The sequence below is a fragment of the Rhineura floridana genome, chromosome 6, assembly GCF_030035675.1.
Source record: "Rhineura floridana isolate rRhiFlo1 chromosome 6, rRhiFlo1.hap2, whole genome shotgun sequence".
Lineage (NCBI taxonomy): Eukaryota > Metazoa > Chordata > Lepidosauria > Squamata > Rhineuridae > Rhineura > Rhineura floridana.
The window spans coordinates 22,646,952-22,673,973 of NC_084485.1; the positions used below are offsets into that span (position 1 = coordinate 22,646,952).

Here is a 27,022-nt window from a genome sequence, read left to right on the forward strand (position 1 = left end):
ATAATCCACTGGGATATTTAAAAATCCCAAACCAGTGTGTGCAGTGTCTTCAAGGACAGCCCCCTCATAAGAGTGTGTTTTGGTTGTACAGCCTGGAAATGACTAGGATGTGAATGGCTTGTGGCCAGGGCTGACTGTTCCAAGAAAATACACCATTGGAATACCAGACAGAGATGGTAAAAGGCACCACCATTACCTTCATATCCAAAAGCAGTGATGGATCTGAGAGGAGCCTAGTACCTCAGAGGGAGTGCAGCCCCAGCAAAAACAGGCAGAATGTTTCCTCCAAGATCAACAGAGCTCCCAACCAACAAACTTAATCCATTTTATCGGAACTGAGTTTCTGTTGAATCACCCTCATCTGCCGCCAGACACTGGCTCATACCTTCCATGGCCTCCCTCCCTAGCATTTACCGATGGAAATGTGAAATAGAGCAATGTGTCATCGGCATCTTGGTGACATCCCAGCCCAAATCCCTGGATCCATTTCCAGTTTCTCAGCAACATTCACAGCACACTGTCCCTGTCCTGCAGAGAGCGTAATGCAGTCATCAGACTTGCCTTTCCCCAAACTAAGAGCGAATGAAAACCAGGAGGAACAAGGAGGGTCATTATATGGGTAATAGCTTAAGCTAGGAACAGATGGAATGCATGGCATTGACATGGCTCTTGGTGTCCATCCCAGTTGTCCCACGGAGACCTTGGTCAGCCTAGGCAGAGTTGTTTTGAAGTGTTGTTTGAAATGATAATGAAAGACATTAGTTCATATTTAATAGCAATCCCGATTCCTTTGTGTCAACGCCAACTAGATCCAGCAACGATAGCAAAGAAAAGGGAATTTTAAAGGCTCTTTGTTTACTCTTTGAAAGTTTGGACAAAGTGAAGCAATGCAAGAGAGGTTGAAGTAATTCTTTAGCCTCGGGCATTCTGTCATCTTCTAAGCCCTCTAATGCTTTCCTCCCTGACAATATATTGGAACAGCAGCTGACTTTGCAGAGGTTATGTGGGTTTCTTACATTCGGCTTCACATCCTGTTTGTCTCATTACCAAGGAAAGAAAATCAGAGCTCTCTTTCAGCCGGAACCTTTGCACGTTTCCTTGGCGCTAAGTCCCATTCAGTTTAATGGGATTTGTCCCTAAGGAATTGTCCATCGATTGGTAGCCTTTTAAGATCCTGAAGCCCATTTGAGAGGATGGTTGCCTCTTTTCATCTAAATGAAGGACAACAATATCATTTTTTTAATCCCAAAGAACCAGAGTTGTTGTTTTTTCTCAGTAGTGCAACCTTTTAAACATAAGAACACAAGAGGAGCCCTGCTGGATCAGGCCAGTGGGCCAACTATTCCAGCATCCCGTTCTCACCAGATGCTCATGGGAAGCCCACAAGCAAGAACCGAGCTCAAGAGCACTTTCCCAGCAACTGATATTCAGAGGTGTACTGCCCCCAACAGTGGAGGCAGAATATACCCTTCATGTCTAATCCTCTTGTAAAGCCACCCAAGGTGGTGACCATCACTGCCTCTTATGGGAGCAAAAGCCATAATTTAACTATGCACTGCGCAAAGAAGCACTTTCTTTTGTCTGTCCTGAATCTTCCAACATTCAGCTTCATTGGCTGTCCCAGAGTTCTAGCGTTAATGAGAGAGGGAGAGAAAAAAAATAATACAAATCAAAGCTAACAACAGAAAAATGTTTAAAAAGTAGTGGATTGGCAGTGATTCATACTGAGCACGTACAAGATTAAAAGGCATGGCTTTGCCTGGCACCAAAGGGACTAAAGACTTGGCATGCCAAGAACGCCTCTCTACAGAGAGAGTTCCATAAGCAGGGGGCCAACACTGGGCAGGACTTTTCTGTAGTTGGCACCTCACCTCAGAAGACAATGGCGGCCAGCAAAGGGCTTCTGGAACTCATTTCAATTCATAGGCAGGCTTGTGTGGGTCTAGAAACCCACCCAAGTCAAATAAAGGGCTGCAGAGGTTCAAATCAGCAATTTGAATTGGGCTCGGAAACAGCTGAGTAGCTAAGCTGTGCAAGACCTGGAATAGGGATGTGCCATAGCAGCAGCTGCTGCAGTTGACAGGCAGTGAGACGTCCCTGGATTGGCCTTGCCTGGTATGAATACTCAGAATCTGCCTAGGCAAGAGCAAGTCAAAAGAGCAGTGATTCCTTTCTGCTGGGCTTCATTTATTTATTTTATTACATTTCTATCCCACCTTTCTTCCAAGGAGCTCGAGGTGGCATCCGTGGTTCTCCTCCTCCCTGTTTTATCCTCACAACAGCCCTGTGAGGTAGGCTAGGCTGAGAGAGAGACTGTCCCAAGGTCATCCAGTCAACTTCATGGCTGAGTGAAGATTTGAACCTTAGTCTCTAACCACTACACCACACTGCCTTTAGGCTCCAGCTCATGCCATCTCATCATAGGATCATAGAATAGTAGAGTTGGAAGGGGCCTATAAGGCCATCGAGTCCAACCCCCTGCTCAATGCAGGAATCCAAATCAAAGCATTCCCGACAGATGGTTGTCCAGCTGCCTCTTGAATGCCCCCCGTGTCGGAGAGCCCACTACCTCTCTAGGTAATTGGTTCCATTGTCGTATGGCTCTAACAGTTTTTTTCTTGATGTCCAGTCGAAATCTGGGTTCCTGCAACTTGAGCCCATTATTCCGTGTCCTGCACTCTGGGACGATCGAGAAGAGATCCCAGCCCTCCTCTGTGTGACAACCTTTCATGTACTTGAAGAGTGCTATCATATCTCCCCTCAGTCTTCTCTTCTCCAGGCTAAACATGCCCAGTTCTTTCAGTCTCTCCTCATAGGGCTTGGTTTCCAGTCCCCTGATCATCTTTGTTGCCCTCCTCTGAACCAGTTTCAGTTTGTCTGCATCCTTCTTGAAGTGCAGAGACCAGAATTGGACACAGTATGCAAGATGAGGCCTAACCAGTGCTGAATAGAGGAGAACTAGTACTTCACCCGATTTGGAAACTATACTTCTGTTAATGCAGCCTAATATAGCATTTGCCTTTTTTGCAGCCACATCACACTTTTGGCTCATATTCAGCTTGTGATCAACGACAATTCCAAGATCCTTCTCACATGTCATACTGCTGAGCCAAGTATCCCCCATCTTATAACTGTGCATTTTGTTTCTTTTTCCTAGGTGGAGAACTTTGCATTTATCCATGTTGAATTTCATTCTGTTGTTTTCAGCCCAATGCTCCAGCCTATCAACGTCCCTTTGAATTTTCTTTCTGTCTTCCACTGTATTAGCTATGCCCCCCAACTTTGTATCATCTGCAAATTTGATAAGCATGCTTTGTACCTCCTCATCCAAGTCATTAGTAAAAATGTTAAGGAGCACTGGGCCTAGGACCGATCCCTGTGGTACCCCACTCATTACTTCCGCCCAGTGTGAGAAGGAACCATTGATAAGCACTCTTTGAGTACGATTCTGGAGCCAACTGTGGATCCATCTGATAGTTGTTTCATCCAGCCCACATTTAGCTAGTTTGCTAATCAGAATATCATGGGGCACTTTGTCAAAAGCTTTGCTGAAGTCGAAATATATTATGTCCACAGCATTCCCACAGTCTACAAGGGAGGTTACCCGATCAAAAAATGAGATGAGATTAGTTTGGCAGGATTTGTTCTTCATAAATCTATGTTGGCTCCTAGTAATCATTGTTTTCAAGGGTGCTTACAGATTGACTGCTTTATAATCTGCTCCAGAATTTTTCCAGGGATTGATGTTAGGCTGACTGGTCTGTAGTTCCCCGGTTTCTCCTTCTTGCCCTCTTTGAAGATAGGGACAACATTAGCTCTCCTCCAGTCATCCGGCACTTCATCGGTCCTCCATGATTTCTCAAAGATAATAGACAGCGTCTCTGAGAGTTCTTCAGCCAGTTCCTTCAATACTCTAGGATGCAGTTTATCGAGCCCTGGAGATTTGAACTCGTTCAAAGTGATTAGGTATTCTTTGACCGTTTGTCTATCAATCTCAAGCTCTAATCCTGCCCCTTCTACTTCATGTTTCCCAGGAGGGTCATAGACCCTTTTTTGGGAGAAGACTGAGCCAAAATAGGAATTGAGCACTTCTGCCTTTTCTTTGTCATCTGTTATCATTTTGCCATCCTCATTGAGTAGCTGTGCCACCATTTCTTTTCTCTGTCTTTTACTAAGGGCATACCTGAAGAAAGCTTTTTTGTTGCTTTTAGCATCCCTCGCTAGTCTCAGCTCGTTCTCTGCTTTAGCCTTCCTGACACCATCCCGGCAATTCCGTGATACCTGCCTGTACTCTTCCTTTGTGGCCTGGCCTTCTTTCCACTTCCTGTATGTGTTTTTTTTTTGTTTTCAGGTCATCTCTAAGCTTTTTGTGAAGCCACGTTGGCTTCTTCTGTTGTTTCTCCCCTTTTTTCCTTGTTGGAATTGCTTGCCATTGCGCTTTTAGAATTTCCTTTTTTAGAAACTCCCACCCATCTTGGACTCCTTTTCTCATTAGGGTGGCTTGTCATGGAACCGTACTTACAATTGTTCTGAGTTTATTCAAATCAGCTTTCCTGAAGTCCAGGGTGCGCGTATGGCTACTCTCAGCTTTTGCTTCTGTTAAAATCAAGAATTCAAGTATGGTGTGGTCACTTTCCCCCAGAGTTCCCATAACTGCCACTTCATCCACCAAATCATCTCTATTGGTTAGAATCAAGTCCAGGATAGCTGATCCTCTGGTTGCTTCCCCCACTTTCTGTAGGAGGAAGTTATCTCCAACACAAGTCAGAAATTTCTTGGCAGAATTTGTCTCCCAACAGATATCAGGATAATTGAAACCCCCCATTACTACTACATACTCCAGCATCAAAATTAAGCAACCCAAGGGTGTGGGGATATACAGGTCTGGATCTGTGCATTTGACCCCCAAGTCCAGTTTGTTCATTGAACATGAAAGAAGGCATCAGGGAAAAAAACCTCAGAAAACCTGAAGCCGCTACTTATTTATTTAATTAATTTATTATTTGATTTATATTTCACCCTTCCTCCCAACAGGAACCCAGGGTGGCAAACAAAAGCACTAAAAACACTTTAAAACATCATAAAAACAGACTTTAAAATGCATTAAAACAAAACATCTTTAAAAGCATTTTTTTAAAAAGCTTTCGAGACATCTTTTAAAAAAGGTTAAAAACATACTGTTTTAAAAAAAAGATTTAAAAATGTATTAAAAAGCAATTCCAACACAGACCCAGACTGGGATAAGGTCTCAACTTGAAAGGCTTGTTGAAAGAGGAAGGTCTTCAATAGGCACCAGAGAGATAACTTGCACCTTTAGCAGAGTTTATCTGGAACGCAATTGGATTTTATTTCAGATGAGACAATTTTTATTTTAAACTAATAACTTCCTGAGTATTTAGTGTTGTGCTGGGCTTGGTTTTTATGGTTCCTTTTTGCAGGATCACATCAAATGGTAGGTTGGTGAACTCAAAGAAACCCCTCTTTAAAAAAAGGAAAAAAACAGAATTCTAATAGTGAAGTTGACCTAGCGTAATGTACCACTTTCAGCAGAAGTGTTTGCTTGAGCTTCAGCTTCTACACGCTGGTGCCTAATATGAAATTTGCTGTGTTGCATTATTCCTTGCGAGAGAAGCTTCATTAATTGCAGGCCCAGCACATGAGCTATCCTCATGCATGTGGAAGGCTGTGGGAATTTGGCATGTGGGTGGCAGGCCAGTCTGTCTGGCTCCTGCTATTCCTGGCGAAAATGGAAAGCAGCTAACATTCCTCTTCAAACCGAATGGTTTCTCGCTTTCCCCACCCTCCCTCCCCCTCTCTCCTTAGGACAAAGCATCAATCCCAAGTTAGCTGGTCTTATTGGAAGGCATGGCCCACAAAACAAGCAGCCATTCACGGTGGCCTTCTTCAAAGCCACAGAAGTGCACCTCCGTAGCATCCGTTCTGCAGGAGGTAAACAGCGAAACCAGAACCGATCGAAGACGCCAAAGAACCAAGAAGCCTTTCGGGTGTCAAATCTTGGAGGTACGCAAAATATTAGGTGCTTTCCATTAAACTCACCATGGGAGAGTGTGTTTTAAAGGCAGAACCATTTCCATTTTGGGGAGCAGTTGTAACTCTCAGCTCGGCAGGGCTTTACAGACCAGCAGCCGGGGTGGGAGATGGGTGGGGCAGTCAGGCTGCTGCTCCAGTCCGGAGGTGGTACAGCAGTCAGACCTGAATTGGGCTCAATTCTGTCATGTGACAGCAGTGGGAACACCTTGGGATCCAGTGGATCCTCAGTCAGCACAGCTCCATCCCTAGAAAGCCCCATTTGGGGACTTTCCGTTGGTTGCTGCCAGGAATCCCAACAATGGCACTTGCGCCTGTCCACACATTCAGTAGGCAAAATTGGGAGCTCCGAGTAAACAGAGTGGTGTTGCTGTGCAGGTGGCAGGCAGTGGGAGGGCGAGGGAGGCTGGGTGGAGGGACACTTCCACTCAGTCCTACTGTCCCTCCTATCCAACACAAAGAGGGCTTAGATGGCTGTGTTAGTCTTCATCCTCAACTGTCTCCATGCCAGCCAGGGAGGGGAGTCATTTGTACCCTGTGGAGAAGATCACCTTCTCCAGTATGAACATACCTAGATACTGAAATCTTCAGAAGAGGTTTCGGCATTCTGCTATTGTTGTTGGTGCCCATCATCAATAAATATTCATTGGATGCCCGCAAACAAGATAATACTAAAAATATGGTGTATACAGGGGTGTAGTCATCCGGGGTCTTGGGGGGGTCTTACACCCCTTACGTTTTGGGGACCAAGGTCCCAGCATGGTCTCTATGTCCCCAGCATTCTATGAATCAATCAGCATGGAAGGGTTATGTGTTAGCTACGCACAAGAGTCTTCTCACATGCTTCCTTGTCTTTTCCTGCTTCTTGGAGCCAATCAGAGTGAAAGGAGGTGTGTCAGCCATAGAGAAGACTCTTCTCAGTAGCTAAACCCTCCCCTGTCATGTTTTTTGGCTTCCCAGGTTGTTTGTTGTTGTGACAGGAGGCAAACACAAGGATCTCATTCTCACCCCAGCAGCAAAAAAAGGGATGTGACTGTGACTTTCATGAAGGGACCCTGCACTTCTGAATTTGCCACTATATTACTGAGTATATAATCAACTGAACTGAGCTTTTCTTGGCATAGAACCTGAGGCAGAATTTTTATTTCCCCCAACTCAAATTTTGACACACAGATGTACACACAGAAATCTCATGCTTAGAAATGTTAATGCAAGTCATTGGTGAAAGTGATATGATAAAGGGCCCTTGACTGGGCTGTGCACTGACTAAAATTGCAGTGTAGTATGTCGCTGGGCAACCTGACCTAACATGATGATTTTTTCCTTGTTTTCCTGCTGAACACCCTCCAAACTCAGAAAACAGCAGCAGTGACCAGAGGCAAGCTTGCAAGAAACACGAGCTCTATGTCAGTTTCAGGGATCTTGGTTGGCAGGTAATGTGATTTCTGTGCTTGGAATTAGAGTTCTGAGGTGCATTTTTAGTCCTCTGTTTTTATCATCCTGGTAATGTGAAGCCCCTGACCCAGTTTTCCGAGTTCTGATCCTTAATATGGCTACTTTGAGAAGAGCAAAGGCTGAACCCGGCCTGGCAGTTGTGTTGCAAACCTCTCATGTATGCCTGCAAAGTGCAAAATTGTAATACCAGGTGTGATGGTAGTGTTAGCTGTTTGGGGAAGTGAATTGACTAGACATCAGCCCCACAGATTTGGAAGCCCACAGGATCATACTTTCTACTTAGGTTTTTTTTCCATAGAATCATAGAGTAGTAGAGTTGGAAGGGGCCTATAAGGCCATCGAGTCCAACCCCCTGCTCAATGCAGGAATCCAGATTAACACTAATTAGGCTGAAGTTGGCTGTCCTCAGCTAAAAATATACCTGACTTTATGACAAGCAAATGCGCGCACACATACACACTTGATAAAAATGCAGCAGCAACTTGATCGGTAAATGTAAAGAGGTTGCCTAATGTCAGTGGGGCACATTCCTCAAATGCAGATGCTTTTTAGGTATTACAAAAAAGATTGACTCTGCATTCAGAAAAAGGCTAACTAATTTGTGCTGTTAGTGGGATGCTTCTTTTCTCCTACCCATTCTTTTGTGCATAGTGGTTCTTGCAGACGGCAGAGCATTGATAGCTATTTACTGAAGGTGAAGGCAGAGATAGCATTTAAAGAGTATTTCACCAGATGCCTCCCAGGGAGCCCAAAAGCAAATCATGAAGGCAATCACCCTCCCCTGGTACTGACCATCACCAGCAAGGGGTATTCAGTGGCACACTGCCCCTAAAGATGGAGGCTCCAACTAGTTGAACCTGATGACTCCACCTAGTCATCAGGTTCAACTGCCATAGGCAGACCCATCTTCCCAGAATTAGGCCGTTTAGTTACTTTGCCATACATCCAGAGCTAGATTTGTCATCTAACGACACCAAAACTGTCCAGCTGTAAAGTGATACAGCGTACAACAGTGGAAAAGGTAGAAGTGAGTTATTATTATCATCATCATCCCTAATAAACCATGACTAGAACGCTTCTCATACCTGATAAACCATGACTAGAACGCTTCTCATTCCTGATAAACCATGACTAGCATGCTCCTCATTCCTGATAAACCATGACTAGCATGCTCCTCATTCCTGATAAACCATGATGAGCCAGAAAGTGGCTTGTTATGTGCCAATGCAGCCACAGTGTAGGCAAAAGTCATGATGGCTCAGATGAAGCCATTTCTGTGAGAAACCACAATTAAGCACATGTCCAATACAGTACAGAGCACAAAAAATCTTCAGAGTAAATAATTTCATTCTGCTTTTTATTAAATCTTGTCTTTCTCTGATCTATCCCAGGACTGGATCATTGCTCCCGAAGGTTATGCTGCATATTACTGTGAAGGAGAATGTGCCTTTCCATTGAACTCTTACATGAATGCAACAAACCATGCTATTGTACAAACGCTGGTGAGCTCATTTTAAAGTCTTTTCCAACAGCTTTACTGAATCTCATCAGCGTTCCATTAAAAAAAAATCACATGAGATGTCAGTCCTTGTGGAGTTTTAACACGGTAAAATAACCTCTAGATATTTTATACCTAGTTTTGTTAATCCCTGTTTCAGGAATAGCACAATTTAACTAGGGTCAATTTGAGGGAAATGGGGAGAAGGGAGTGGTGTGAATAACTTCGTGTTATATTGTGGAGAGGGGAGTGGGAGTGGCTTACAGTGACAGATGGAAGATTTCATCTCACCTACCTTTTCTTTCCTTCTTTAAACTTTTAACTCTGCCAGCAGCTTCAGCAGCAGCAGAGTGTAGTCACCAACACCACTATCTTCCTTTCCTTGGACAAGGGCTGTAACTCAGTGGTAGATCATTTGTTTTGCATGCAGATGCTCCCTGGTTCAATCCCCGGTGTCTCCAGGTACGGCTGGGAAAGACCCCTGCCTGAAACCCTGGAGAGCTGCTGCCAGTCAGTGTCAACAGATGGACTAATGGTCTGACTCAGTATGAGACAACTCCCTATTTATTTATTTATTTATTTATTTATTACATTTCTACCCCTCCTTTTCATGGTAGAAACCCAAGGCGGCTTACATATGGTTCCCAGGCGGTCTCCCATCCAGGCACTGACCACACCTTACCCTGCTTAGCTTCAGCAGGGTGCTGGCCTCATGTGCCTCCAGACACATTAGGACCATAACTCCCTATGTTCATACTATTGGCAGAATACTTACAACACAAGTAGCTGAGCTCATGTGTGTGTGTGTATGTGTGAAAGAGAGAGAGAGAGAGTCTTTACCTGAAATAGCAGACCTTTACCTGGATATATCAAATGCAAAGATGTATCACTGAACACCAAAGTCAGGATCATTCAGACCATGGTATTCCCAATCTCTATATATGGATGTGAAAGTAGGACAGTGAAAAAAGTGGATAAGAGAAAAATCAACTCCTTTGAAATGTGGTGTTGGAGGAGAGCTTTGCGCATACCATGGACTGCGAAAAAGACAAATAATTTGGGTTTTAGAACAAATTAAACCAGAACTGTCACTAGAAGCTAAAATGATGAAACTGAGGTTATCATACTTTGGACACATCATGAGAAGACATGATTCACTAGAAAAGACAATAATGCCAGGAAAAACAGAAGGGAGTAGAAAAAGAGGAAGGCCAAACAAGAGATGGATTGATTCCATAAAGGAAGCCACAGACCTGAACTTACAAGATCTGAACAGGGTGGTTCATGACAGATGCTCTTGGAGGTCACTGATTTCATAGGGTCGCCATAGTTGTAGTCGACTTGAAGGCACATAACAACAACAAACCTGGATATAATCGCACTGAGAACTCAAGGCTTAGGAAAATAAGAAAGCTTTATTATTATAGGAAATACATGCTCAATAGAAAAGGGTTCCTAGTTCTAACTAACTCAGTTGGAGATGCAAAGACTCATGCTTGATTTTCTGCTGGGGCGGGGAGAGAGAGAGAGAGAGAGAGGAGGATGAACTGGAAATGAGGTCAGCAACCCTAGGAGTATTGGTCTATCAGAACAAAGGTCAGCAAAGGAGATTAAAGGATAGTGAGACAGCCTAGGAATCTTAGAGGTTCCCTCTCTGTCTGCTCTAGCCCCATGCAAACCCACCAAGTTCAAGTTGTATCCCAACATTTTCAACACACATAACACGGGAGGCCAAAGTCATTGCTGGTGCTGCTGTGCTGCCAACCTGCTTGGAAGCCTTTTAAGGTTAAAAAAAGAAAAGGTAGAAGTCCTCTCCTTTCTAAAACATTCCAGGGATCAAAATGTGGCTCCCCTGCAAATGGAGTGACAAAATTGTCTCAGCCCACCTCTGTACATTTTTGCTTTTAATCAGGCTGAACAATGATATCCCTTGCAAAGCCCTACTCTTATAGCAGGGGTGGAGGACCTCCAGATGTTGTTGGATTCTCACCAGCCAGAGTCAGCATGGCCAATGGTCTGGGATGATGGAAGCTGTGGTCCAACAATATCTGAAGGGCACCCCTAGTTTTAGGAAGGCTGGTATAAGGAATATGCTGTGGCTCCACTGGCTCATGGAAAATGGATTTGAGCCCAGAAAGCTGTCAGATGTGCAGAGTTTGGCAGGGCTGATCTCACCAGAATTCTGGGCAGTTCAATAGAGCTGGGCGTTGGCTAGGTTGAAACTAGATTTCCATGTTGAGCAATGTTTTCCAATGTTCCTTGTTGTACCAGTAAGGACTGTCAGGAGCCAAAGCTTCATGTAGAAGAGAGGAAACTGCTGTTACTCCTCTAGGGTTACAGACTGGGCAGAGCCTCAAGTAGTGTGATGGGCCTTGATGTTATAAGTGGAGGAGCCATGGCTGGGCTGGCCTTCACATTTGGGCCAACCCGGTGGTGGTACTCAGTGACTGGCTGAGACCTGCTTTTGATTTTCAGTGGATTGCACCCATTGTGTGCACAAGTTGCTACCCAATCTGAGGAAACCAAGAAGAATTGGTAGTTACAGGTGCCAAAACTAGATTTACTAGCTATTCATCAGAAGAAAGCTTTCAAAGTAAAGGAAGTTCTTAAAGATTCTATAAAAATCAGCCAGAGAAAACATAATAATATATAAATATATGTGCATATTGTTATGCATATGCAGAGTAACTCCGCGTTCTGAGCTGTGTGTGCCAGGCTGTGTATTTAACTAAGAAGCAGGCTTTTACCCTGCATTTAAATCACTGAGACTTAAGACTTAGTAAAATAAGAAAAAGCTACTTTATTTGTATAATAGTAGATAGGAAAGGCATGCCTAGTTCTAACTAACCACTAAACTGGAGGTGCAGTGCCCAGACGTGGGTACTGCCCACATGGTTCAGGAGAGAGAACAAAGACAGAGATGTCTCCTCTCTCCTCGGACAGTCGAAGAAGAAGACAAGGAAGTAGGGGCAGGTCAGCTTCCCTGAGCATATCAGTTTACAATGGAAGAAAGTTAGGTAGAGAAGAGGCAAACCTAGCCAGCTGGAGGACCCTAACTCTGTCTTCCTTCTGCAATACAAACAAAAGAACCCCAAAAGGAGTTGCTCTTGCCCCACGCCCAACATATATGAACTCTCCTAAAGAGATCACTCATGTGAAATGATCACATATAAAAAAATTAAAATGGCTATTAAAATTAAAATAGATATTTCCAATGGACACAGAGATATATACAAAGAGCTCTCCAACACCCTTTATCCATCCTGGTTGTGGGAAAAGCCCAAAAGAACTCCCCTAATCCCAGCAGAAGAATGCAAATAACATAAATGCACAGACTTCAAACGCAGTTGCATACACACAATTGCAAAATGCATGGACACTTTTTGCATATTTGCAAGGAATATATCTACCTCTCTGCTAGATATTTCTGCCTATGCTTTGATCTTCTTCCAGAGCAAGGAGCATTAATTGTATGCTTTGCACAACATTAAAGCTCTTTCCCCCCTCAGCAGCTCCTCACTAAACAGCTGGTGTTTGGGAGAGGACTCTGAGTCCAAATATCTTGTTAGCCGATGCTGCTGCATCTTTCAGCAGGCACCTTCTGTTTTCACTTTTAAATGCCTACTGAAAACGTTTCTGTGCTGCCTGGCTTATGCAGGCAGTTGAGAAGATATATTTCTGCAATAGTCAATGATTTTTGATCTTAAAATTTCACATGGTTTTACTGCATGTGTATATATGCATATGATTGCTGTAAACTGCTTTTTTTATGAATACTGGTATACAATATTTTTATAAATAAATTGTCACTTGGGTAGGAAACAGCTGTGGTGCAAACTCTCAACTTTCTTTTTTATGATTTTTATCCATAGAAACATACAAAGAACTTGAAACAAATAAAACTCTCAGTTTTGTTTTTCTTCTCTTGAAAAATACGTAATCAGAAAAATGGAAGAAAATGATGGTGATATTATTGGTACAATCTGCTCAAAGACAGGTCACACAATCCATGTCAACCATCAGTTAAAACAGGGATGGGAAGCCTGTGGACCTCCAGGTATTGCTGGACTTATCTCCCATCACCCTTGACTATTGGCCATGGTGGCTGGGGCCAGTGAGAGTTAAAGTCCAACAATATCTGGGGGGCTATGGTTTGCCCATCTCTGCATTAACATACCCAGGTACTCAAGCCCAGTCTGTAGGAAAGCATTCTTAAGAAATGCTGTGCATTAATTCCTATCAAAGTGTTTTGTAACTGTGTGCTAAGCATTCAAGATCACCCTGCAAGAAATGATGTGAATATCCTGATGCCTCATAACTTATTTGCTCTACAGGTTCACTTTATAAACCCAGATACTGTGCCGAAGCCTTGCTGTGCCCCAACGCAGCTCAACGCCATCTCAGTCCTCTATTTTGACGACAGCTCCAATGTAATTTTGAAGAAATACAGAAACATGGTGGTACGAGCCTGCGGTTGCCATTAAATATTCAAATCAGGAAAGCTACATGTGGCTTGCAAAACGGGCAGGTTGTGTGTGCTGTTGATTTTTACCATGCGTCATTAAAAAGAAAAGAAACCCTTCTTTGAAAACATATCAGAGTTCTTAGGAATACGCTTCTGAACTGGCGAAAGAGTCAAGAAAAAATTTCAGACACAAGTGGCATCTTGAGCAAGTTTGGCTTTAGCTTCCTAACGAGCATCATTCTGCAAACTGATGTACGAGGAAATTAAGGACTCGGGATCTGTAAAACAGGCCCATACTTCTGTAAGGCAAGCAAACCTGTCTGAAAGAGCTTTATCAAGGGGAATGAACTTTTTTAAACAAAAAGCCATCTGGAGTGAGAAATATGCTTTGTGTGTATGTGTGTGTATGTGTAGGGGCACATATTTGTAAAAGTTATTCTTAGAGGAATAAATTGTTCGAATTAAAATGAGTGAATGAAGTTGCCTGAATGAAATGGTTGTTCTGCTGAAATGACAATGGATGTGTGAATCCTCACCTTCTAATTTCATGAATATTTCCATCTTCCCATAATATATTACACGTGTGGGACTCTTCTCCATGAAATAGGTGCCGCAATTCTTGCAAAGCAGGTCCCAGTTGTGTGTGTGTGTTATCTGCAGCTGTGCATCATGTTTCCCATTCAAAAGCACAGCCAGCAGTACAAATCCAGAATCATTGCTGTGCATAACATGGACGTTTGACTTAATTGTTGCATCATGTTCCCATCCAAAACACATTGACAGCAGTATAAACTGCATGCATATCTGATTCATTGTCATGTTATCTCCATTGCAGGTGACTTAATTACGCAACACCTTGTGCAATTAAGCTACTACTCTTATTTTTATTTTTATCACTTTTTTGGGCTGTAAATTGACAATAAAATTTGCAAACTTGTTTCCTTTTCATGACATTTAGCCACAACAGTGAACATGCAGTTTTTACTCTGGGAACAGAAAAAGCATTGTTATTTTCAGCATCCCTAAACTTTCATCCTTTTAATTTGATTTACTGCCAGCCCTCTGAAACAGTGAACTTCTTTTAATGTCTGGAAGGGATGTTCTTGTCACAAGGCTTTTATTTTTCTGAACCGCATTCTCTTCCCTATTCTAAGGTTCTACAGTGCTGGTTTGAATTGTCCCCAAATCCAGCATGGCAGGGGGCTACCATAGGATTGCATGCAAGAAGCTAAACAAAATAATGCAAAGCATCACTATCAGATTGGAAAGCTGTACCCAGCAGCATTCCAGAGAGGTCAACCCTGGGCAGAGTGCTATATCTCACCAATATGTAGAAGAAAATGGACAGGAAGCGCATTGAATTTCTTGACAGTATCAACTTGGGAAACTCTGCAACACTGTAGAGGACAGGTCCTACATTCAGAAGTATGTTCTGGAGAGAAAATTAAATCCAGAAGAACCAAATTGCTGGACAGAGGGAAACCGGGCAGGCACCAGAGATATTCAGAAAGATTTAGGGACTATACTTGATAAGTTAATTGTACACGAATCAACGAGATGATGTTAAGACAAATATAATCTGAGGCTGCACCACCAAGGAAGATTGCTTCCAAAACTTAAAGATGTTTTAGTACTCCTGAGCGTAACTGGAATATATATCCATATCAGCACTGGGTTTACTTCTCCGTACTACTTTCAAAAAGAGGTTTGACACACTGGAAAAGTCTCGAGGGAAAAGTTATAGAGAAGAGTAAATCAAAAGGAAAGCTAAAGGAACTGGCCCTCTCAATGTCGGGGAGAGATAAATATCTTTCCCTCTCACTTTTAATACTAGAATGAGGTCACCCAATTAAGTTGATTTCTGGTAGGTTCTGGAGAGAACACAGAAAGTACTTCTTCACACAATACATACTTATGGGATTTCCTGCCGCAAGATGAGGTGACGGTCACTAGGTGGCTTTTTAAAAAGCATTAAGCTCATGGAGGATAAGTCCATGAAGGACTGTTAACCATCATAGCTAAATCCCAAATTTTCATACACATACATATGGAGTTCCTTTTTGGGGGGGGGGAGGGAAGTATGTACAACCCTGGAAAACTGAGGAACAAATTTGATTGGTTAGTATTATGAGGAGGAGGTGGGGCTTGTGTATCTTGATTGGCCAAAAGCCTATATAGGTGATGAAGTCATGCATGGAAATACGTGGCATCAAGCAATGCCTATTGAAACGCCACATGTCAAAGATGCGACTGAATGCTATCTCACTGGTTGGAGGTGGAGCTTCACAACCCTGTATAGCTTCTGGCTTCTCATTATGCAAATTAGTTTGAGAATGCAGAATAGATTAGGCAAAACAAGATGAATTATGCATACTTGTTCAATTTGTAAGATAAAATAGCTTAAGACAGGCTTCCTCAATCTGGTGCCCTCCAGATGTTTTGGACTGTGCCTCTTATTAGCCCAGCCATGTTGGATGGGCTTATGGGAGTTGTAATGCAACACATCTTAGAGGGCACCAGGTTGGGAAGGCTGGCCTGGGACAAGGGGTGGCTAACCTTCAGACACCCCTCCCAGATGTTGCTGGGCTGCAACTCTCATCATCCCTACCTATTGGCAAAGCTGGCTGGGTTTGATTGGAATTGGAGTCCAACAACATCTGGAGGGCCACAGGCTCCCCACCCCTGGCCTAATAGTGACTTCCCCAAGAAATATTCAGAAGAATTTATGGCCAATTCATTTCCAGACCATTGTTTCCACTGCTCCACACTGGGCCTTCTGTTTTGCTGGCAGAAGTGGCTTCTCTGGAAAGTGTAATACATCTACCAGTCATGTCCTCAAAATTCAAACATGATTTTCTGTATCAAATATCAGCCATGCACTTATGAATATGCAGCCCTTTGTCTAGTTGAATACTTCCAATGTGACCTTGGGGGAAAACATCGCACTCTTTTTGCACATGACAAGCCTCAATATGTGGCATTGTCACTGTGAGGAAGTGTTTCCTGCAGTCTTCCATGTGCTGGTCATATTATGAGAATCGTCTGCCCTCAGAGAAGCCTGGGCTAAGAAACTTATTTGGATCACATGCTGGTTCCAGTAGGTCCATCCTCTTTGAGAGAGAGAAAATGCTTAAAACACCCAGAGCGCAGCATTAATATAAGAGAACGAGTGGGGATGTTTTGATATCTGCAGCATGGCCCTGGTTGCCATGTAGAACTTTGGATTTGTAAAAATACAAAGAGGGGAGAAGGAGGGAGTTACCCGATAGGCTGCTGCTGTCACAGTGGACTTTACGATGCACTGAGAGAGCCATTTCCTTATGTTTGCTCCTAGCAGGCTGGCAAATTTGGGCTCCAAGTGAAAGATTACCTGTTCTCCAAACACAGTCTAGTACTAGGGCTAGCAACAGGTGCTTTCTGGCAGCTGCTGAGACCCCAGATGGCCTCTGGCCAGCTTATGCTCACAGGCAGTATGAGGCTCTAGAAGTGGATGGGATCTCCTTCCTCTGGGTGGAAGGATGAAGTGCCCTCTTCCAGCAGGACAGAGTTAGAGAAAAGGCAGCATAGCCATTGCTCGGGCCCACCCAAGCGAGGAAGAGCAAGATGCCTTTGGTCACCTGCCTACTTCTCCCATTGACAGCATGATAGTGCGGACTGGGCCCAATGAGAAGGTGAAGAGGAGGTGAAAGGGGAGTGGACCCCAGTGGCAGGTATATATGGTATACAGGGTGTGTGGTATACATGGGAGGCACACAAGCCCTAGGGGGTCCACCAAACCCAGAAATCTTAAATGATCATATATGACACTTCGGTCATATGTGGTGGCTACACAATCATCCTGGTTTCCTTTCATTTTTTTCTCTGATCATAATAATGTTTCATCTGATCAGAAGGCATGTAACTGAATGCTGGTGTATAAATTAGGGGTGACCCCACCCCCAAATGTAATTCACACAAGGGCCTACAACAAAGTATGGCTGCCGCTGGTGGCCCTCAAGAGCATGTTAGCAAAGTCTCCCAAAAACCTGGAACTGATCATGTCTGTAGCCTTCCCTCCCACTCTGCTTTGCAATTGTACCTCTCCAGCCCATGCCAGTAAATGGCGTGGGGAAGTGTTTAGACCGGGGACTCCCAAACTGTGGTCCATGAGTTTCATCCACGTGGTCCGCAGCATGTCCACATTAAATATCCATATTGATCTTTAATTGTATTGTTATTGCCGCTTTTATTTCTTATACTGTGCTATAGGTTTGAGTTCTATGGAATGCAAATTGTAACACAATCAAAATACAATATAAGAAATACAAGAAATAATAAAAATACAATTAAAAATGATACAGCACCTAACACAGCACATTACAATGGCTACAACAGGCAGAACAAGTGTTAAGTGGTTTGCCAAGACCAGCAGCAATTTTCAAGTGGTCTGTAGGGAAACAAGTTTGGAAACCACTAGCTTAGATGTCTGGTACGTTATTTCAGAGAAGTTCGCCATATTGTATAGTTGGAATTTGATAAGCTTTATTTCAGGGAACTCAGATGCTTCTTTTAAAGCTAACATGATACATAAAGGACACCTTCTGAGTGTGCATGTGTATAATATATGGGTGAACTGCAGTGCCTTGTGTTCCAATCTATGCCAGTTGCTGTTCTGTAGATGGCAGGCTACGCTTCGTAAACCGTTTCACTGTATACACTCCAGTCTCTTTTATATATATGTTTTATGGGGATATTGTTTCCTGGGGTAATAAATGGCAGGCTTTCTGCTAATCTTTCTGTAAACTCCACTGTTTGTACATGTTTGTGTAAATAGTTTTCACAAAAGCAGAACAAAATTATTTATTTCAGCCTCTGAATTTTCTCTCTTCTCCCCCCCCATTCTTGAAAAAAAAAATTCATCTCTCCTTTGAACACATTTTGTTTCCTTATTTAATAAAATATTTATTAACAACTGTTGGCGCAAAAAGAAATTATACATTTTGGGTCTTTTTTTCCTTAGAGCAGTTGTTTTTAGATGGTTGTCTGTACAATTTAATCAAAATAAATAATTCCTGTTTTACATGTTTTGAAAAAAACACCCTGATTTGTGCGTTAATGTGGTCATTTCTCTCCCCCCCAATTTGCATCCCCAAACTGTGCACATTAACTCAGAAGTACATCCCAATAAGTTCAGTGAGGCTTGCTCCCAAATAGCTCCGGATTTCAGCTCCGTATGTCTAACCCATCCTGTCCATATGAAGATGACTGATAAGTTCCATCCTTTTGAGAAGAACAAAGTTTCTATGCAAAAATATGGTTGTGATATAATACTTCTGCCAGGATCACTTTGCTAGTTGGGTTTGGGGAAGACTTCCCTGATATTTAACAAGAGATGCTAGGCCTGAGCCCAGGTGCAAATTAAGCTCTGAATTCACCCCTATCTTACCCCAAGAAACCTCTCTTCTGTCCTTCTTTGCTGAACTTCTCACATGATTCATATGATAAATGGGGGTCTTCTGGGATCTGCTTTGAATTTTTACTAGAATCCCAAGGTCCACAAACCATAGCCAAATGTGTAATAGTGTCCAAGTTAGAGGCAACAAGGTTCATGGTGGCACCAATTTCCTACTAAGCCCTATGAGAGACCTACTGAGGTAGCCTGCATGTCAGGATAGGGGTGGAGGGATTTGATTCAGTTTGTATTTAAAGCTGAATCTATCAAATTCACAATTTTTGAAACAGCTGCCCTGTGAAATTTGCACTTATCTGAATTTTGCAATTCAGTTCTCCAGCGTTTTACAAAAATGCATACATGGGGAAAGTGTGCATGAAATCGAGTATCTTAATGAAAACAGTATGCAAATATGCATCATAGGAGAAATTCCTTACAAAAATGTGTGCATTGGTCAAAACTGCATACAAAAATGTGTTTAAGAGAAATGGGCACCAAAATGCTAAAGAATTTTCATGAAGATTATTAAAAAAATAATAATTGCAAATTGCTAAAGAAATGTGGAGAACTGAATTTAAGACTGGAACATGAGAAATTGAGAGAACCGAAACTGACATACCCTTCCATCCCTCCTTCACTTTATCTGATTTGCTATAAATCACAGGTTCTAACCCTATCATTTAGGATGGATGAGGGTTTTGTGGCTGCCGTTAAACTGAGTCAGAAACCATTCCCAATCAACTAGAAATCATCCAGCAATCTACTAGTAGATCCCTATCTTCACATAGAACCCAATCTACCTTCTGCCTAAACCAATTATAGAGAATAGGAGAACAGCTGCAGAACTAGGGGACTGAAGAAGACCTGCCCTGGGAGTGAGTACCTCAGCATCTAGGTGCTTGCTGCTTGCTCCTCTGGGCTGCTGTCCGTCGAGACAGCTGAAGTCCCTGGTAAGTGCTGCAAGGACTGGGACCCCCTGCCTGGCCCTGGTTCCTGAGAGAGGCTGCAGTCAATCTTGCAGCCTCTTGCATCAGCTGCTGGCTGGGGCAGGAGGCATAAAAGCCCAGCTGCCCTTGGGCGCTGGGTCTGCCACCACTGGGGTTGCCACCGAAGGGGTTGCCCCTTGGGGAGTCCCTTAGGGAGTCCTGAGGGAGTCCTGAGGGTGAGGGCACCACTCCCTTCCATTACCTTTTCTTTTTTTCTTTTTAATTTGTTTTCTGTTAAACCAGTCTAGAGGAGATAGGTGGTGGGGAGGGTGTGTGGTGCATGTGTAGTTCCTGCACAGGGTGAGAGCCTGTGCAATGAACTGAATGATAGGAGAAAGTTGCCAGATGCCTGGTTATTTGACTGAATCGGCCTTGGTCGATGGATAACCTTTATCGGGAGAAGGACAGGGGAGTGCGACCCTGTTATTCTTACTTGCTCTTGTAGCGGCTTTTGATATCATTTACCATGGTATCCTTCTGGGCCGACTTGGTGTGATGGGTATTGGAGGGACTGTTTTACAGTGGTTCCAATCCTATCTCCAAGGTTGCTCTCAGAGAATAGCATTGGGTGACTGTCTTTCGGGCCTCTGGCAGTTGTGCTGTGGGGTGCCGCAGGGTACCATCTTGTTCCCCATGCTGTTTAACATCTATATGAAGCCCTTGGGAGCAGTCATCAGGAGATTTGGGGCGAGGTGTCAGCAGTATGTCCAGCTCTCTTTCTCCATAACATCTGAATTGGGAGAGGCCGTGCAAGCCCTGGACTGCTGCCTGGACTCGGTGGTGGGCTGGATGAGGGCCAATAAACTGAGTCTGAATCCTAGCAAGACGGAGGCGCTGTGGGTTAGTGGTTCCCGAGTTCAGATCATTGGTCAGTTGCCTGCTTTGGATGGTGTCGTACTCCCTCTGAAAGAGCAGGTTCGTAGTCTGGGGGTGCTCCTGGATCCATCTTTGTCGCTAGAGGCCCAGATGACCTCTGTGGCTAGGAACACCTTTTACCAGCTTCGACTGGTAAGACAGCTGCGGCCGTTTCTGGACCGGGATAGCCTGACCACTGTTGTCCACGCACTGGTAACCTCCAGGCTGAATTACTGTAATGCGCTCTATGTGGGGTAGCCCTTGAGGTTGGTTCAGAAGCTGCAGCTGGTGCAACATGTAGTGGTGAGACTGCTCACTGGGACAGGGTATCGCCAACATGTCACCCCACTGCTGAAAGAATTGCACTGGCTGCCCATTTGCTACCGGGCCAAGTTCAAGGTTCTAGTTTTGATGTACAAAGCCCTATACAGCTTGGGACCAGGATACCTGAAAGACCGTCTTTCCCCTTATATACCCAGCCGATCACTGCACTCTGCAGGTGAGGGCCTCCTGCAGATACCATCTTATCAGGAGGTCCGTTCTGCACAACATAGGAAATGGAGCTTTAGTGTGGCAGCACCTACGCTGTGGAATTCCCTCCCCTTAAATATTAGGCAGGCACCATCTCTCTTATCTTTTTGGCGCCTTTTGAAGACTTTCCTCTTTCAACAAGCCTTTTAAGTTGAGACCTATCCCAGTCTGCGTCTGTATTGGAATTGCTCTTAAAAAATTTTTAACCCTTTTTAAAATAAGTTTTTAAAGCTTTAAAAAATGTTTTTAAAGTTGTTTTGTTTTGGTGTATTTTAAGGTCTGTTTTTATGATGTTTTGATGTGTTTTTAGTGCTTTTGTTTGCCGCCCTGGGCTCCTGCTGGGAGGAAGGGTGGGATATAAATCAAATAATAAAGAAATCAATAAAATTATAATAGGAGATAGGGGAGGAGGAGATAACTTCAGTGTTTGAAGGGCCCAGGCCATTTGCAGCTTGGGGAAGGAGGATCCATAGCTCAGTGGCAGAACCATTGTCAATGGTACCGCAGTATCTTCCAGGTGTTTTTTTAAAAAAACAAACAGATTCCACGTAGTATGTAGTGGAACGTCACCTTTGCCTGAGATTTTGGTCACTGCCAGGCTGAGTAGACAATACTGTACCAATATTTCATGACGATTTGTAGGTTAAAAAAAAAAACTAGCTCTGTGAAGGACAGTGGGGCTTCCTCTTCTCTCCCTGCACCTGCCCATCTATTCTGGGGGTTCCCGAGAGGAAGTTCTATTGCACAGGAAGACAACTTGGCTGGATACAACTCAGCTCTTGTAACTCCTCCCCCATCATCAATAGGAGTCCCAACCCCTCCTTTTGCCCTAGTCACTGGCCCCGTCCAGATCACAAGATCACTTAATGATGGGGAACTTGCACCCTGTCTGTTCCATTGCTTTGATCCCCTGCTTCCTTCTTTAACCTTTTAACCCACCCTCTTTCAAACTACTTGGATGCTGTGCCATGGTTACTTGACAACATTCTCAGCACTGCATAGATCTGAATGCAGAAATATGGAGTGGGGGGTGGGGAGCCACAGGGGAAAATGTGAATTCATTGCTGGCAGCCCAGCACAGATGCCCAGTTGATTCCAGCACAGCTGTCGACAGCTGTTTGAAAGAATTAGGAGGTAAGTTGATTCTGTTTACTGCTAACATAGTTCAGAGATTTAGTCATTCCAGTAAAATTACCCAGGCACAAGAAGTGGAGGAGCGGGGGGAGAGAGAAATACTAAGGAAACGTCAGCCGATATGTTGACTTCCCCCCCCAATTAAAGTAGATATAAAGTGGATATAATATATTTTTGGAGACGCTGCCAGCATTAAAATCCCCCTCCCCCACTGTGTGCAGAGTATGATATTGCTCAGGAGGTAATATATAGTGTAGTGAGTGGTTAAGAGTGTCAGGCTGGACCCTGGGAGACCAGAGTTCAAATCCCCTCTCTCTAAGGAGGCTCCCTGGATGACTTTGGGCCAGTCACCGTATGTCAGCCTAGCCGACATCACAGGGTTGTTGTGAGGATAAAATGGGGAGGCAGAGAATCATGTACACCACTACCTTGCCTTGAAGGAAAGGTTGGATATAAAGGTAATGGTAAATAAACAAATAAGGTTTGAAAAAGCTTTTATTTACAGTAGGGACATTCACTAGGTGTCCATTACATCAGAAACGGCAATGGAAGATTGCACTGTTTCCAATGTTTGGCATGTGAATGCCATTTCTTATATAAATAAAATGACTCTATTCCCCCCTCCATAAGAAAGTTTGCTGAAGGTTGTTTTTTTAAAAAAAAAAAAATGGGGGGGGGGGAAACAAACAAACCCTAAGGAAGAAAAACCCTCCAAAGAGCCCAATGAAGACTTAGCATGCTCAGTAGCCACAGATGCTAATCTACACCATACATTTAAAACACAATGATACCACTTTAAACAGTCATGGCTTCCCCCAGAGTCCTAGGAAGTGTAGCTTGGGAAAGGTGCTGAGAGCTGTTAGGAGACCCCTATTTTTCTCACAGAGCTACAGTTCACAGCATTCCCTGGGAAAAGGGATTGATTGTTAAAGCACTCTGAGAACTGTAGCTCTGTGAGGGGAATAGGGGTCTCCGAATAATTCTCAGCACTCTTACCAAGCTAGAGTTCCTAGGATTCTTTGGGGGAAGCCATAACTGCTCACAGTGGAATAGCAGTGCTTTAAAATGTATAGCGCAAATGGCTGATGAAGGGGAGAGAATGGAGAATTGATGAGTGGAGGAGGAATGGAATTGAACATCTGAAATCCTAAACAGCAGCACTCCACACTGCAACATTTTGTTGCAGGCCCCACTTGTGTATAGGCAGCTGAAATGGCAACAGGAATTACATTGTTCCTGTTACTACTTGCCATTGCGTACATTGTGGATGTGCAATGTGAAGGTAAAGGGATCAGCATAAGGTGGAAGTACTGGTGCCTGTGGACGGATCTCAGATGATCCGGTGGGGAAAAGAAGTGGAGCCCTTGGTGGCTTTTCTTGAAGCTCTTTACCATCTTATTGCTCTTCCAACATTTGTGTTTCCAGAGAGGTCCCATGCAAGTAAAGTAATGCTCAAGATTCTACAACAAAGGCTTTTAACATATATGGAGCGAGAAATGCCAGATGTCCAAGCTGGATTTAGAAAAGGAAGAGGTACTAGAGATCATATCGGAAACATACATTGGATAATGAAATGGACCAAGGAATTTCAGAAGAAAATCACCCTGTGCTTTATAGATTACAGCAAACCCTTTGACTGTGCAGATCATGAAAAAGTATGGAATGCTTTAAAAGAAATGGGGGTGCCACAGCATCTCATTGTCCTGATGCACAACCTATACTCTGGACAAGAGGCTACTGTAAGGACAGAATAGGGAGAAACCGATTGGTTCCCCATAGGAAAGGGTGTGAGACGGGTGTATTTTATCACCCTACTTGTTTAATCTATATGCAGAATATATCATACGGAAAGCAGGATTGGACCAAGATAAAGGAGGTGTGAAAATTGGAGGAAGAAATATCAATAATTTAAGATATGTAGACGATACCATATTAATAGCAGAAACCAGTAATGGTTTGAAATGAATGCTGATGAAAGTTAAAGAGGAAAGCACAAAAGCAGGACTACAGCTGAACACAAAGAAGACTAAAGTTATGACAACAGAAGATTTATGTAACTTTAAAGTTGACAATGACATTGAACTTGTCAAGGATTATCAATACTTTGGCACAGTCATTAACCGAAATGGAGAAAATAGTCAAGAAATCAGAAGAAGGTTAGGACTGGGGAGGGCAGCTATGAGAGAACTAGAAAAGGTCCTCAGATGCAAAGATGTATCACTGAACACCAAAGTCAGGATCATTCAGACCATGGTATTCCCGATCTCTATGTATGGATGTGAAAACTGGACAGTGAAAAAGCGGATAAGAGAAAAATCAACTCATTTGAAATGTGGTGTTGGAGGAGAGCTTTGTGCACACCATGGACCATGAAAAAGACAAATAATTGGGTGTCAGAACAAATTAAATCACAACTATCACTAGAAACTAAAATGATGAAACTGAGGTTATCATACTTTGGACACATCATGAGAAGACATGATTCACTAGAAAAGACAATAATGCTGGGGAAAACAGAAGGGAGTAGAAAAAGAGGAAGGCCAAACAAGAGATGGATTGATTCCATTAAGGAAGGTACAGACCTGAATTTACAAGATCTGAACAGGGTGGTTCATGACAGATGCTATTGGAGGCCGCTGATGCATAGGGTCGCCATAATCAACTTGAAGGCACATAACAACAACAATGTGCAACAGTAACAATAATCAATAGACCTTATCAGGGTTCATCATGCCCTGTTCTGCCCTGCATCACCCCTCATTGGATTCTTTCACTCCTGGTTCATTTTGCTTAGCAGCAACAACCCAACAGAACAGGGAGGAGAACACAGTCCATAACTCAAAACCACAAACCCAAAACTTGTTACTGAAACGAATACAACTGTGTATTGATGCAGGAAAACGTAATGGTATTATGACATAATGAACAGATAGACAATAAAGAACTATTGGAACTACAGGAACGTAGAAAATATCTCAAAGCAATGTGATATATTTGCATAATGATGAGATGCATTCACAGCAAAATAATAAAAACATGGACGAGTAGGATAGACAAGATGATTTAAAATAGCATTGGCAAAGCAATGATTCGAAATAAATCATATATTAACTTCCTAACTCCCACCAGCCCATCTGCATGTGTATTTTCTCTCTAAATTTCCTAGAATATTCGATTACAGAAATGCATAGTTACCTTTGAGGGGCCAGGCCGAAAGCCTTCAGCTTGGGCAAAGCATGCGAAAGCAGGAAACAAGGCAGATAGAGGCCAGGAAGAAAAGAAGAAAGAAAAAGAGAAAGTAATCCAAAAGCCATTCCCATTCCCACCCCACAAGATGATCTCACTAACCCAAAATGTAAATACCTTTTATACTAACCAGCAAACCTGACCAGGAGATAGGAGTTATCCAACAAGTGTTACATTAATTTCAGCAAATGTAGATGGACCCCCATAAAGCACAATCACACATAGACCATGGAGTACATAATCTGTCTGGGAGCCGGTAGGGATGTGTAAAGGAATCCTGGCTTCTTCAGTGATTTTCCGGTCAGTGCTCTTTCACACACACTAGCTCTGCCAACATACCAAAACAGCATTCTGTCATTGTTTTGACTACACAGTTATTTACCACGTTACTCTTATTGGAACACCAAGGTTTCTTCTGTCAGCATTCTGAGAGATACAAGCAGCTTTCGCCCCAAGATGAAACAGACATGGCACATTTCAGCCATCTCATTCATCATGGCCGCTGCTCGGCTCTGCCCACGTCATGCCATATCTGTGGTGTAGGCCTAACAACGACCTAACTAACATGTATGTGTTTTTAAAGAAGGGACTGCCCCAATCACAGAGATGGAAATGTGAGCCCAATTTTAAAAACAAAAGGATTGGCCAGGTTAAGGGGTGCTGAACCTTCCTTGCACCAACATTTGTATCTCCTCCCCACAAGTGCTTTTGCACAGCAGAGGTTACTTCTAGGAATTAGAACAGGTGCACGAGAGAGGCATAAATTCAACAGGAGCAGTTTCCCTAAGGGTAGGGAAAGCTGCTCCTATTGAACTTCTACCCGCCATAAAAATGTTACAGACAAAGAGCCCTGCCATAAAAAGTGGGGATGCTAAGTCTGGTTGGGCAATGTAGCACGAGCAAAGTATTTGAAAGGAGCCCAATACAGGGAAGAGAGTAAATGTACTCTCATCATTGGTAATGATAGCAAAAGGATACTTTGGTCAGAATTCTTTACTGCAACATCCTTAAACCAGCCACAAAGGCTCTAGCTCTGATATGAACTTTGGCCTGGCTAATGGAGGGAAACTATTCAATGTTGGTGGATTTATCCCTATGTAATGTGCTACTGATGTGTCAAGTTCCTTGGATGACTTCACATAGTACTATGCGAAAGTGGAAATATGCCGAGTCTGGAATGAGTTACAAAGGGTCAAAGCTCAGCTATGTTGTCTCCCAGTTCTCTTGCAACTAAAAACCACTTTCCCTCTCCAGTTTTTGGGTATCTTATTTAACTGTTAACCTTAATCCCAAACACATTAACTTGGAGGGAAAGTTCCACTGAGATCAATGACAGGTATTTGTTCCAAGTAAATAATAAATACATTTATTGG

General features: G+C 43.2%; 1 protein-coding gene across 1 annotated transcript in view; it reads left to right on the forward strand.

Annotated features, from left to right (window-relative positions):
- BMP7 (bone morphogenetic protein 7) overlaps window positions 1-13,592 on the forward strand; it is a 109,874-nt gene extending 96,282 nt beyond the window's left edge. Inside the window, exons 4-7 of the mRNA XM_061631190.1 lie at window positions 5,824-6,021; window positions 7,405-7,481; window positions 8,895-9,005; window positions 13,336-13,592. Coding sequence (XP_061487174.1) covers window positions 5,824-6,021; window positions 7,405-7,481; window positions 8,895-9,005; window positions 13,336-13,485 — 536 coding nt within the window. The 3' untranslated portion in view covers window positions 13,486-13,592. The remainder of the gene's footprint in view (window positions 1-5,823; window positions 6,022-7,404; window positions 7,482-8,894; window positions 9,006-13,335) is intronic.
- Window positions 13,593-27,022: the final 13,430 nt, after the last annotated feature.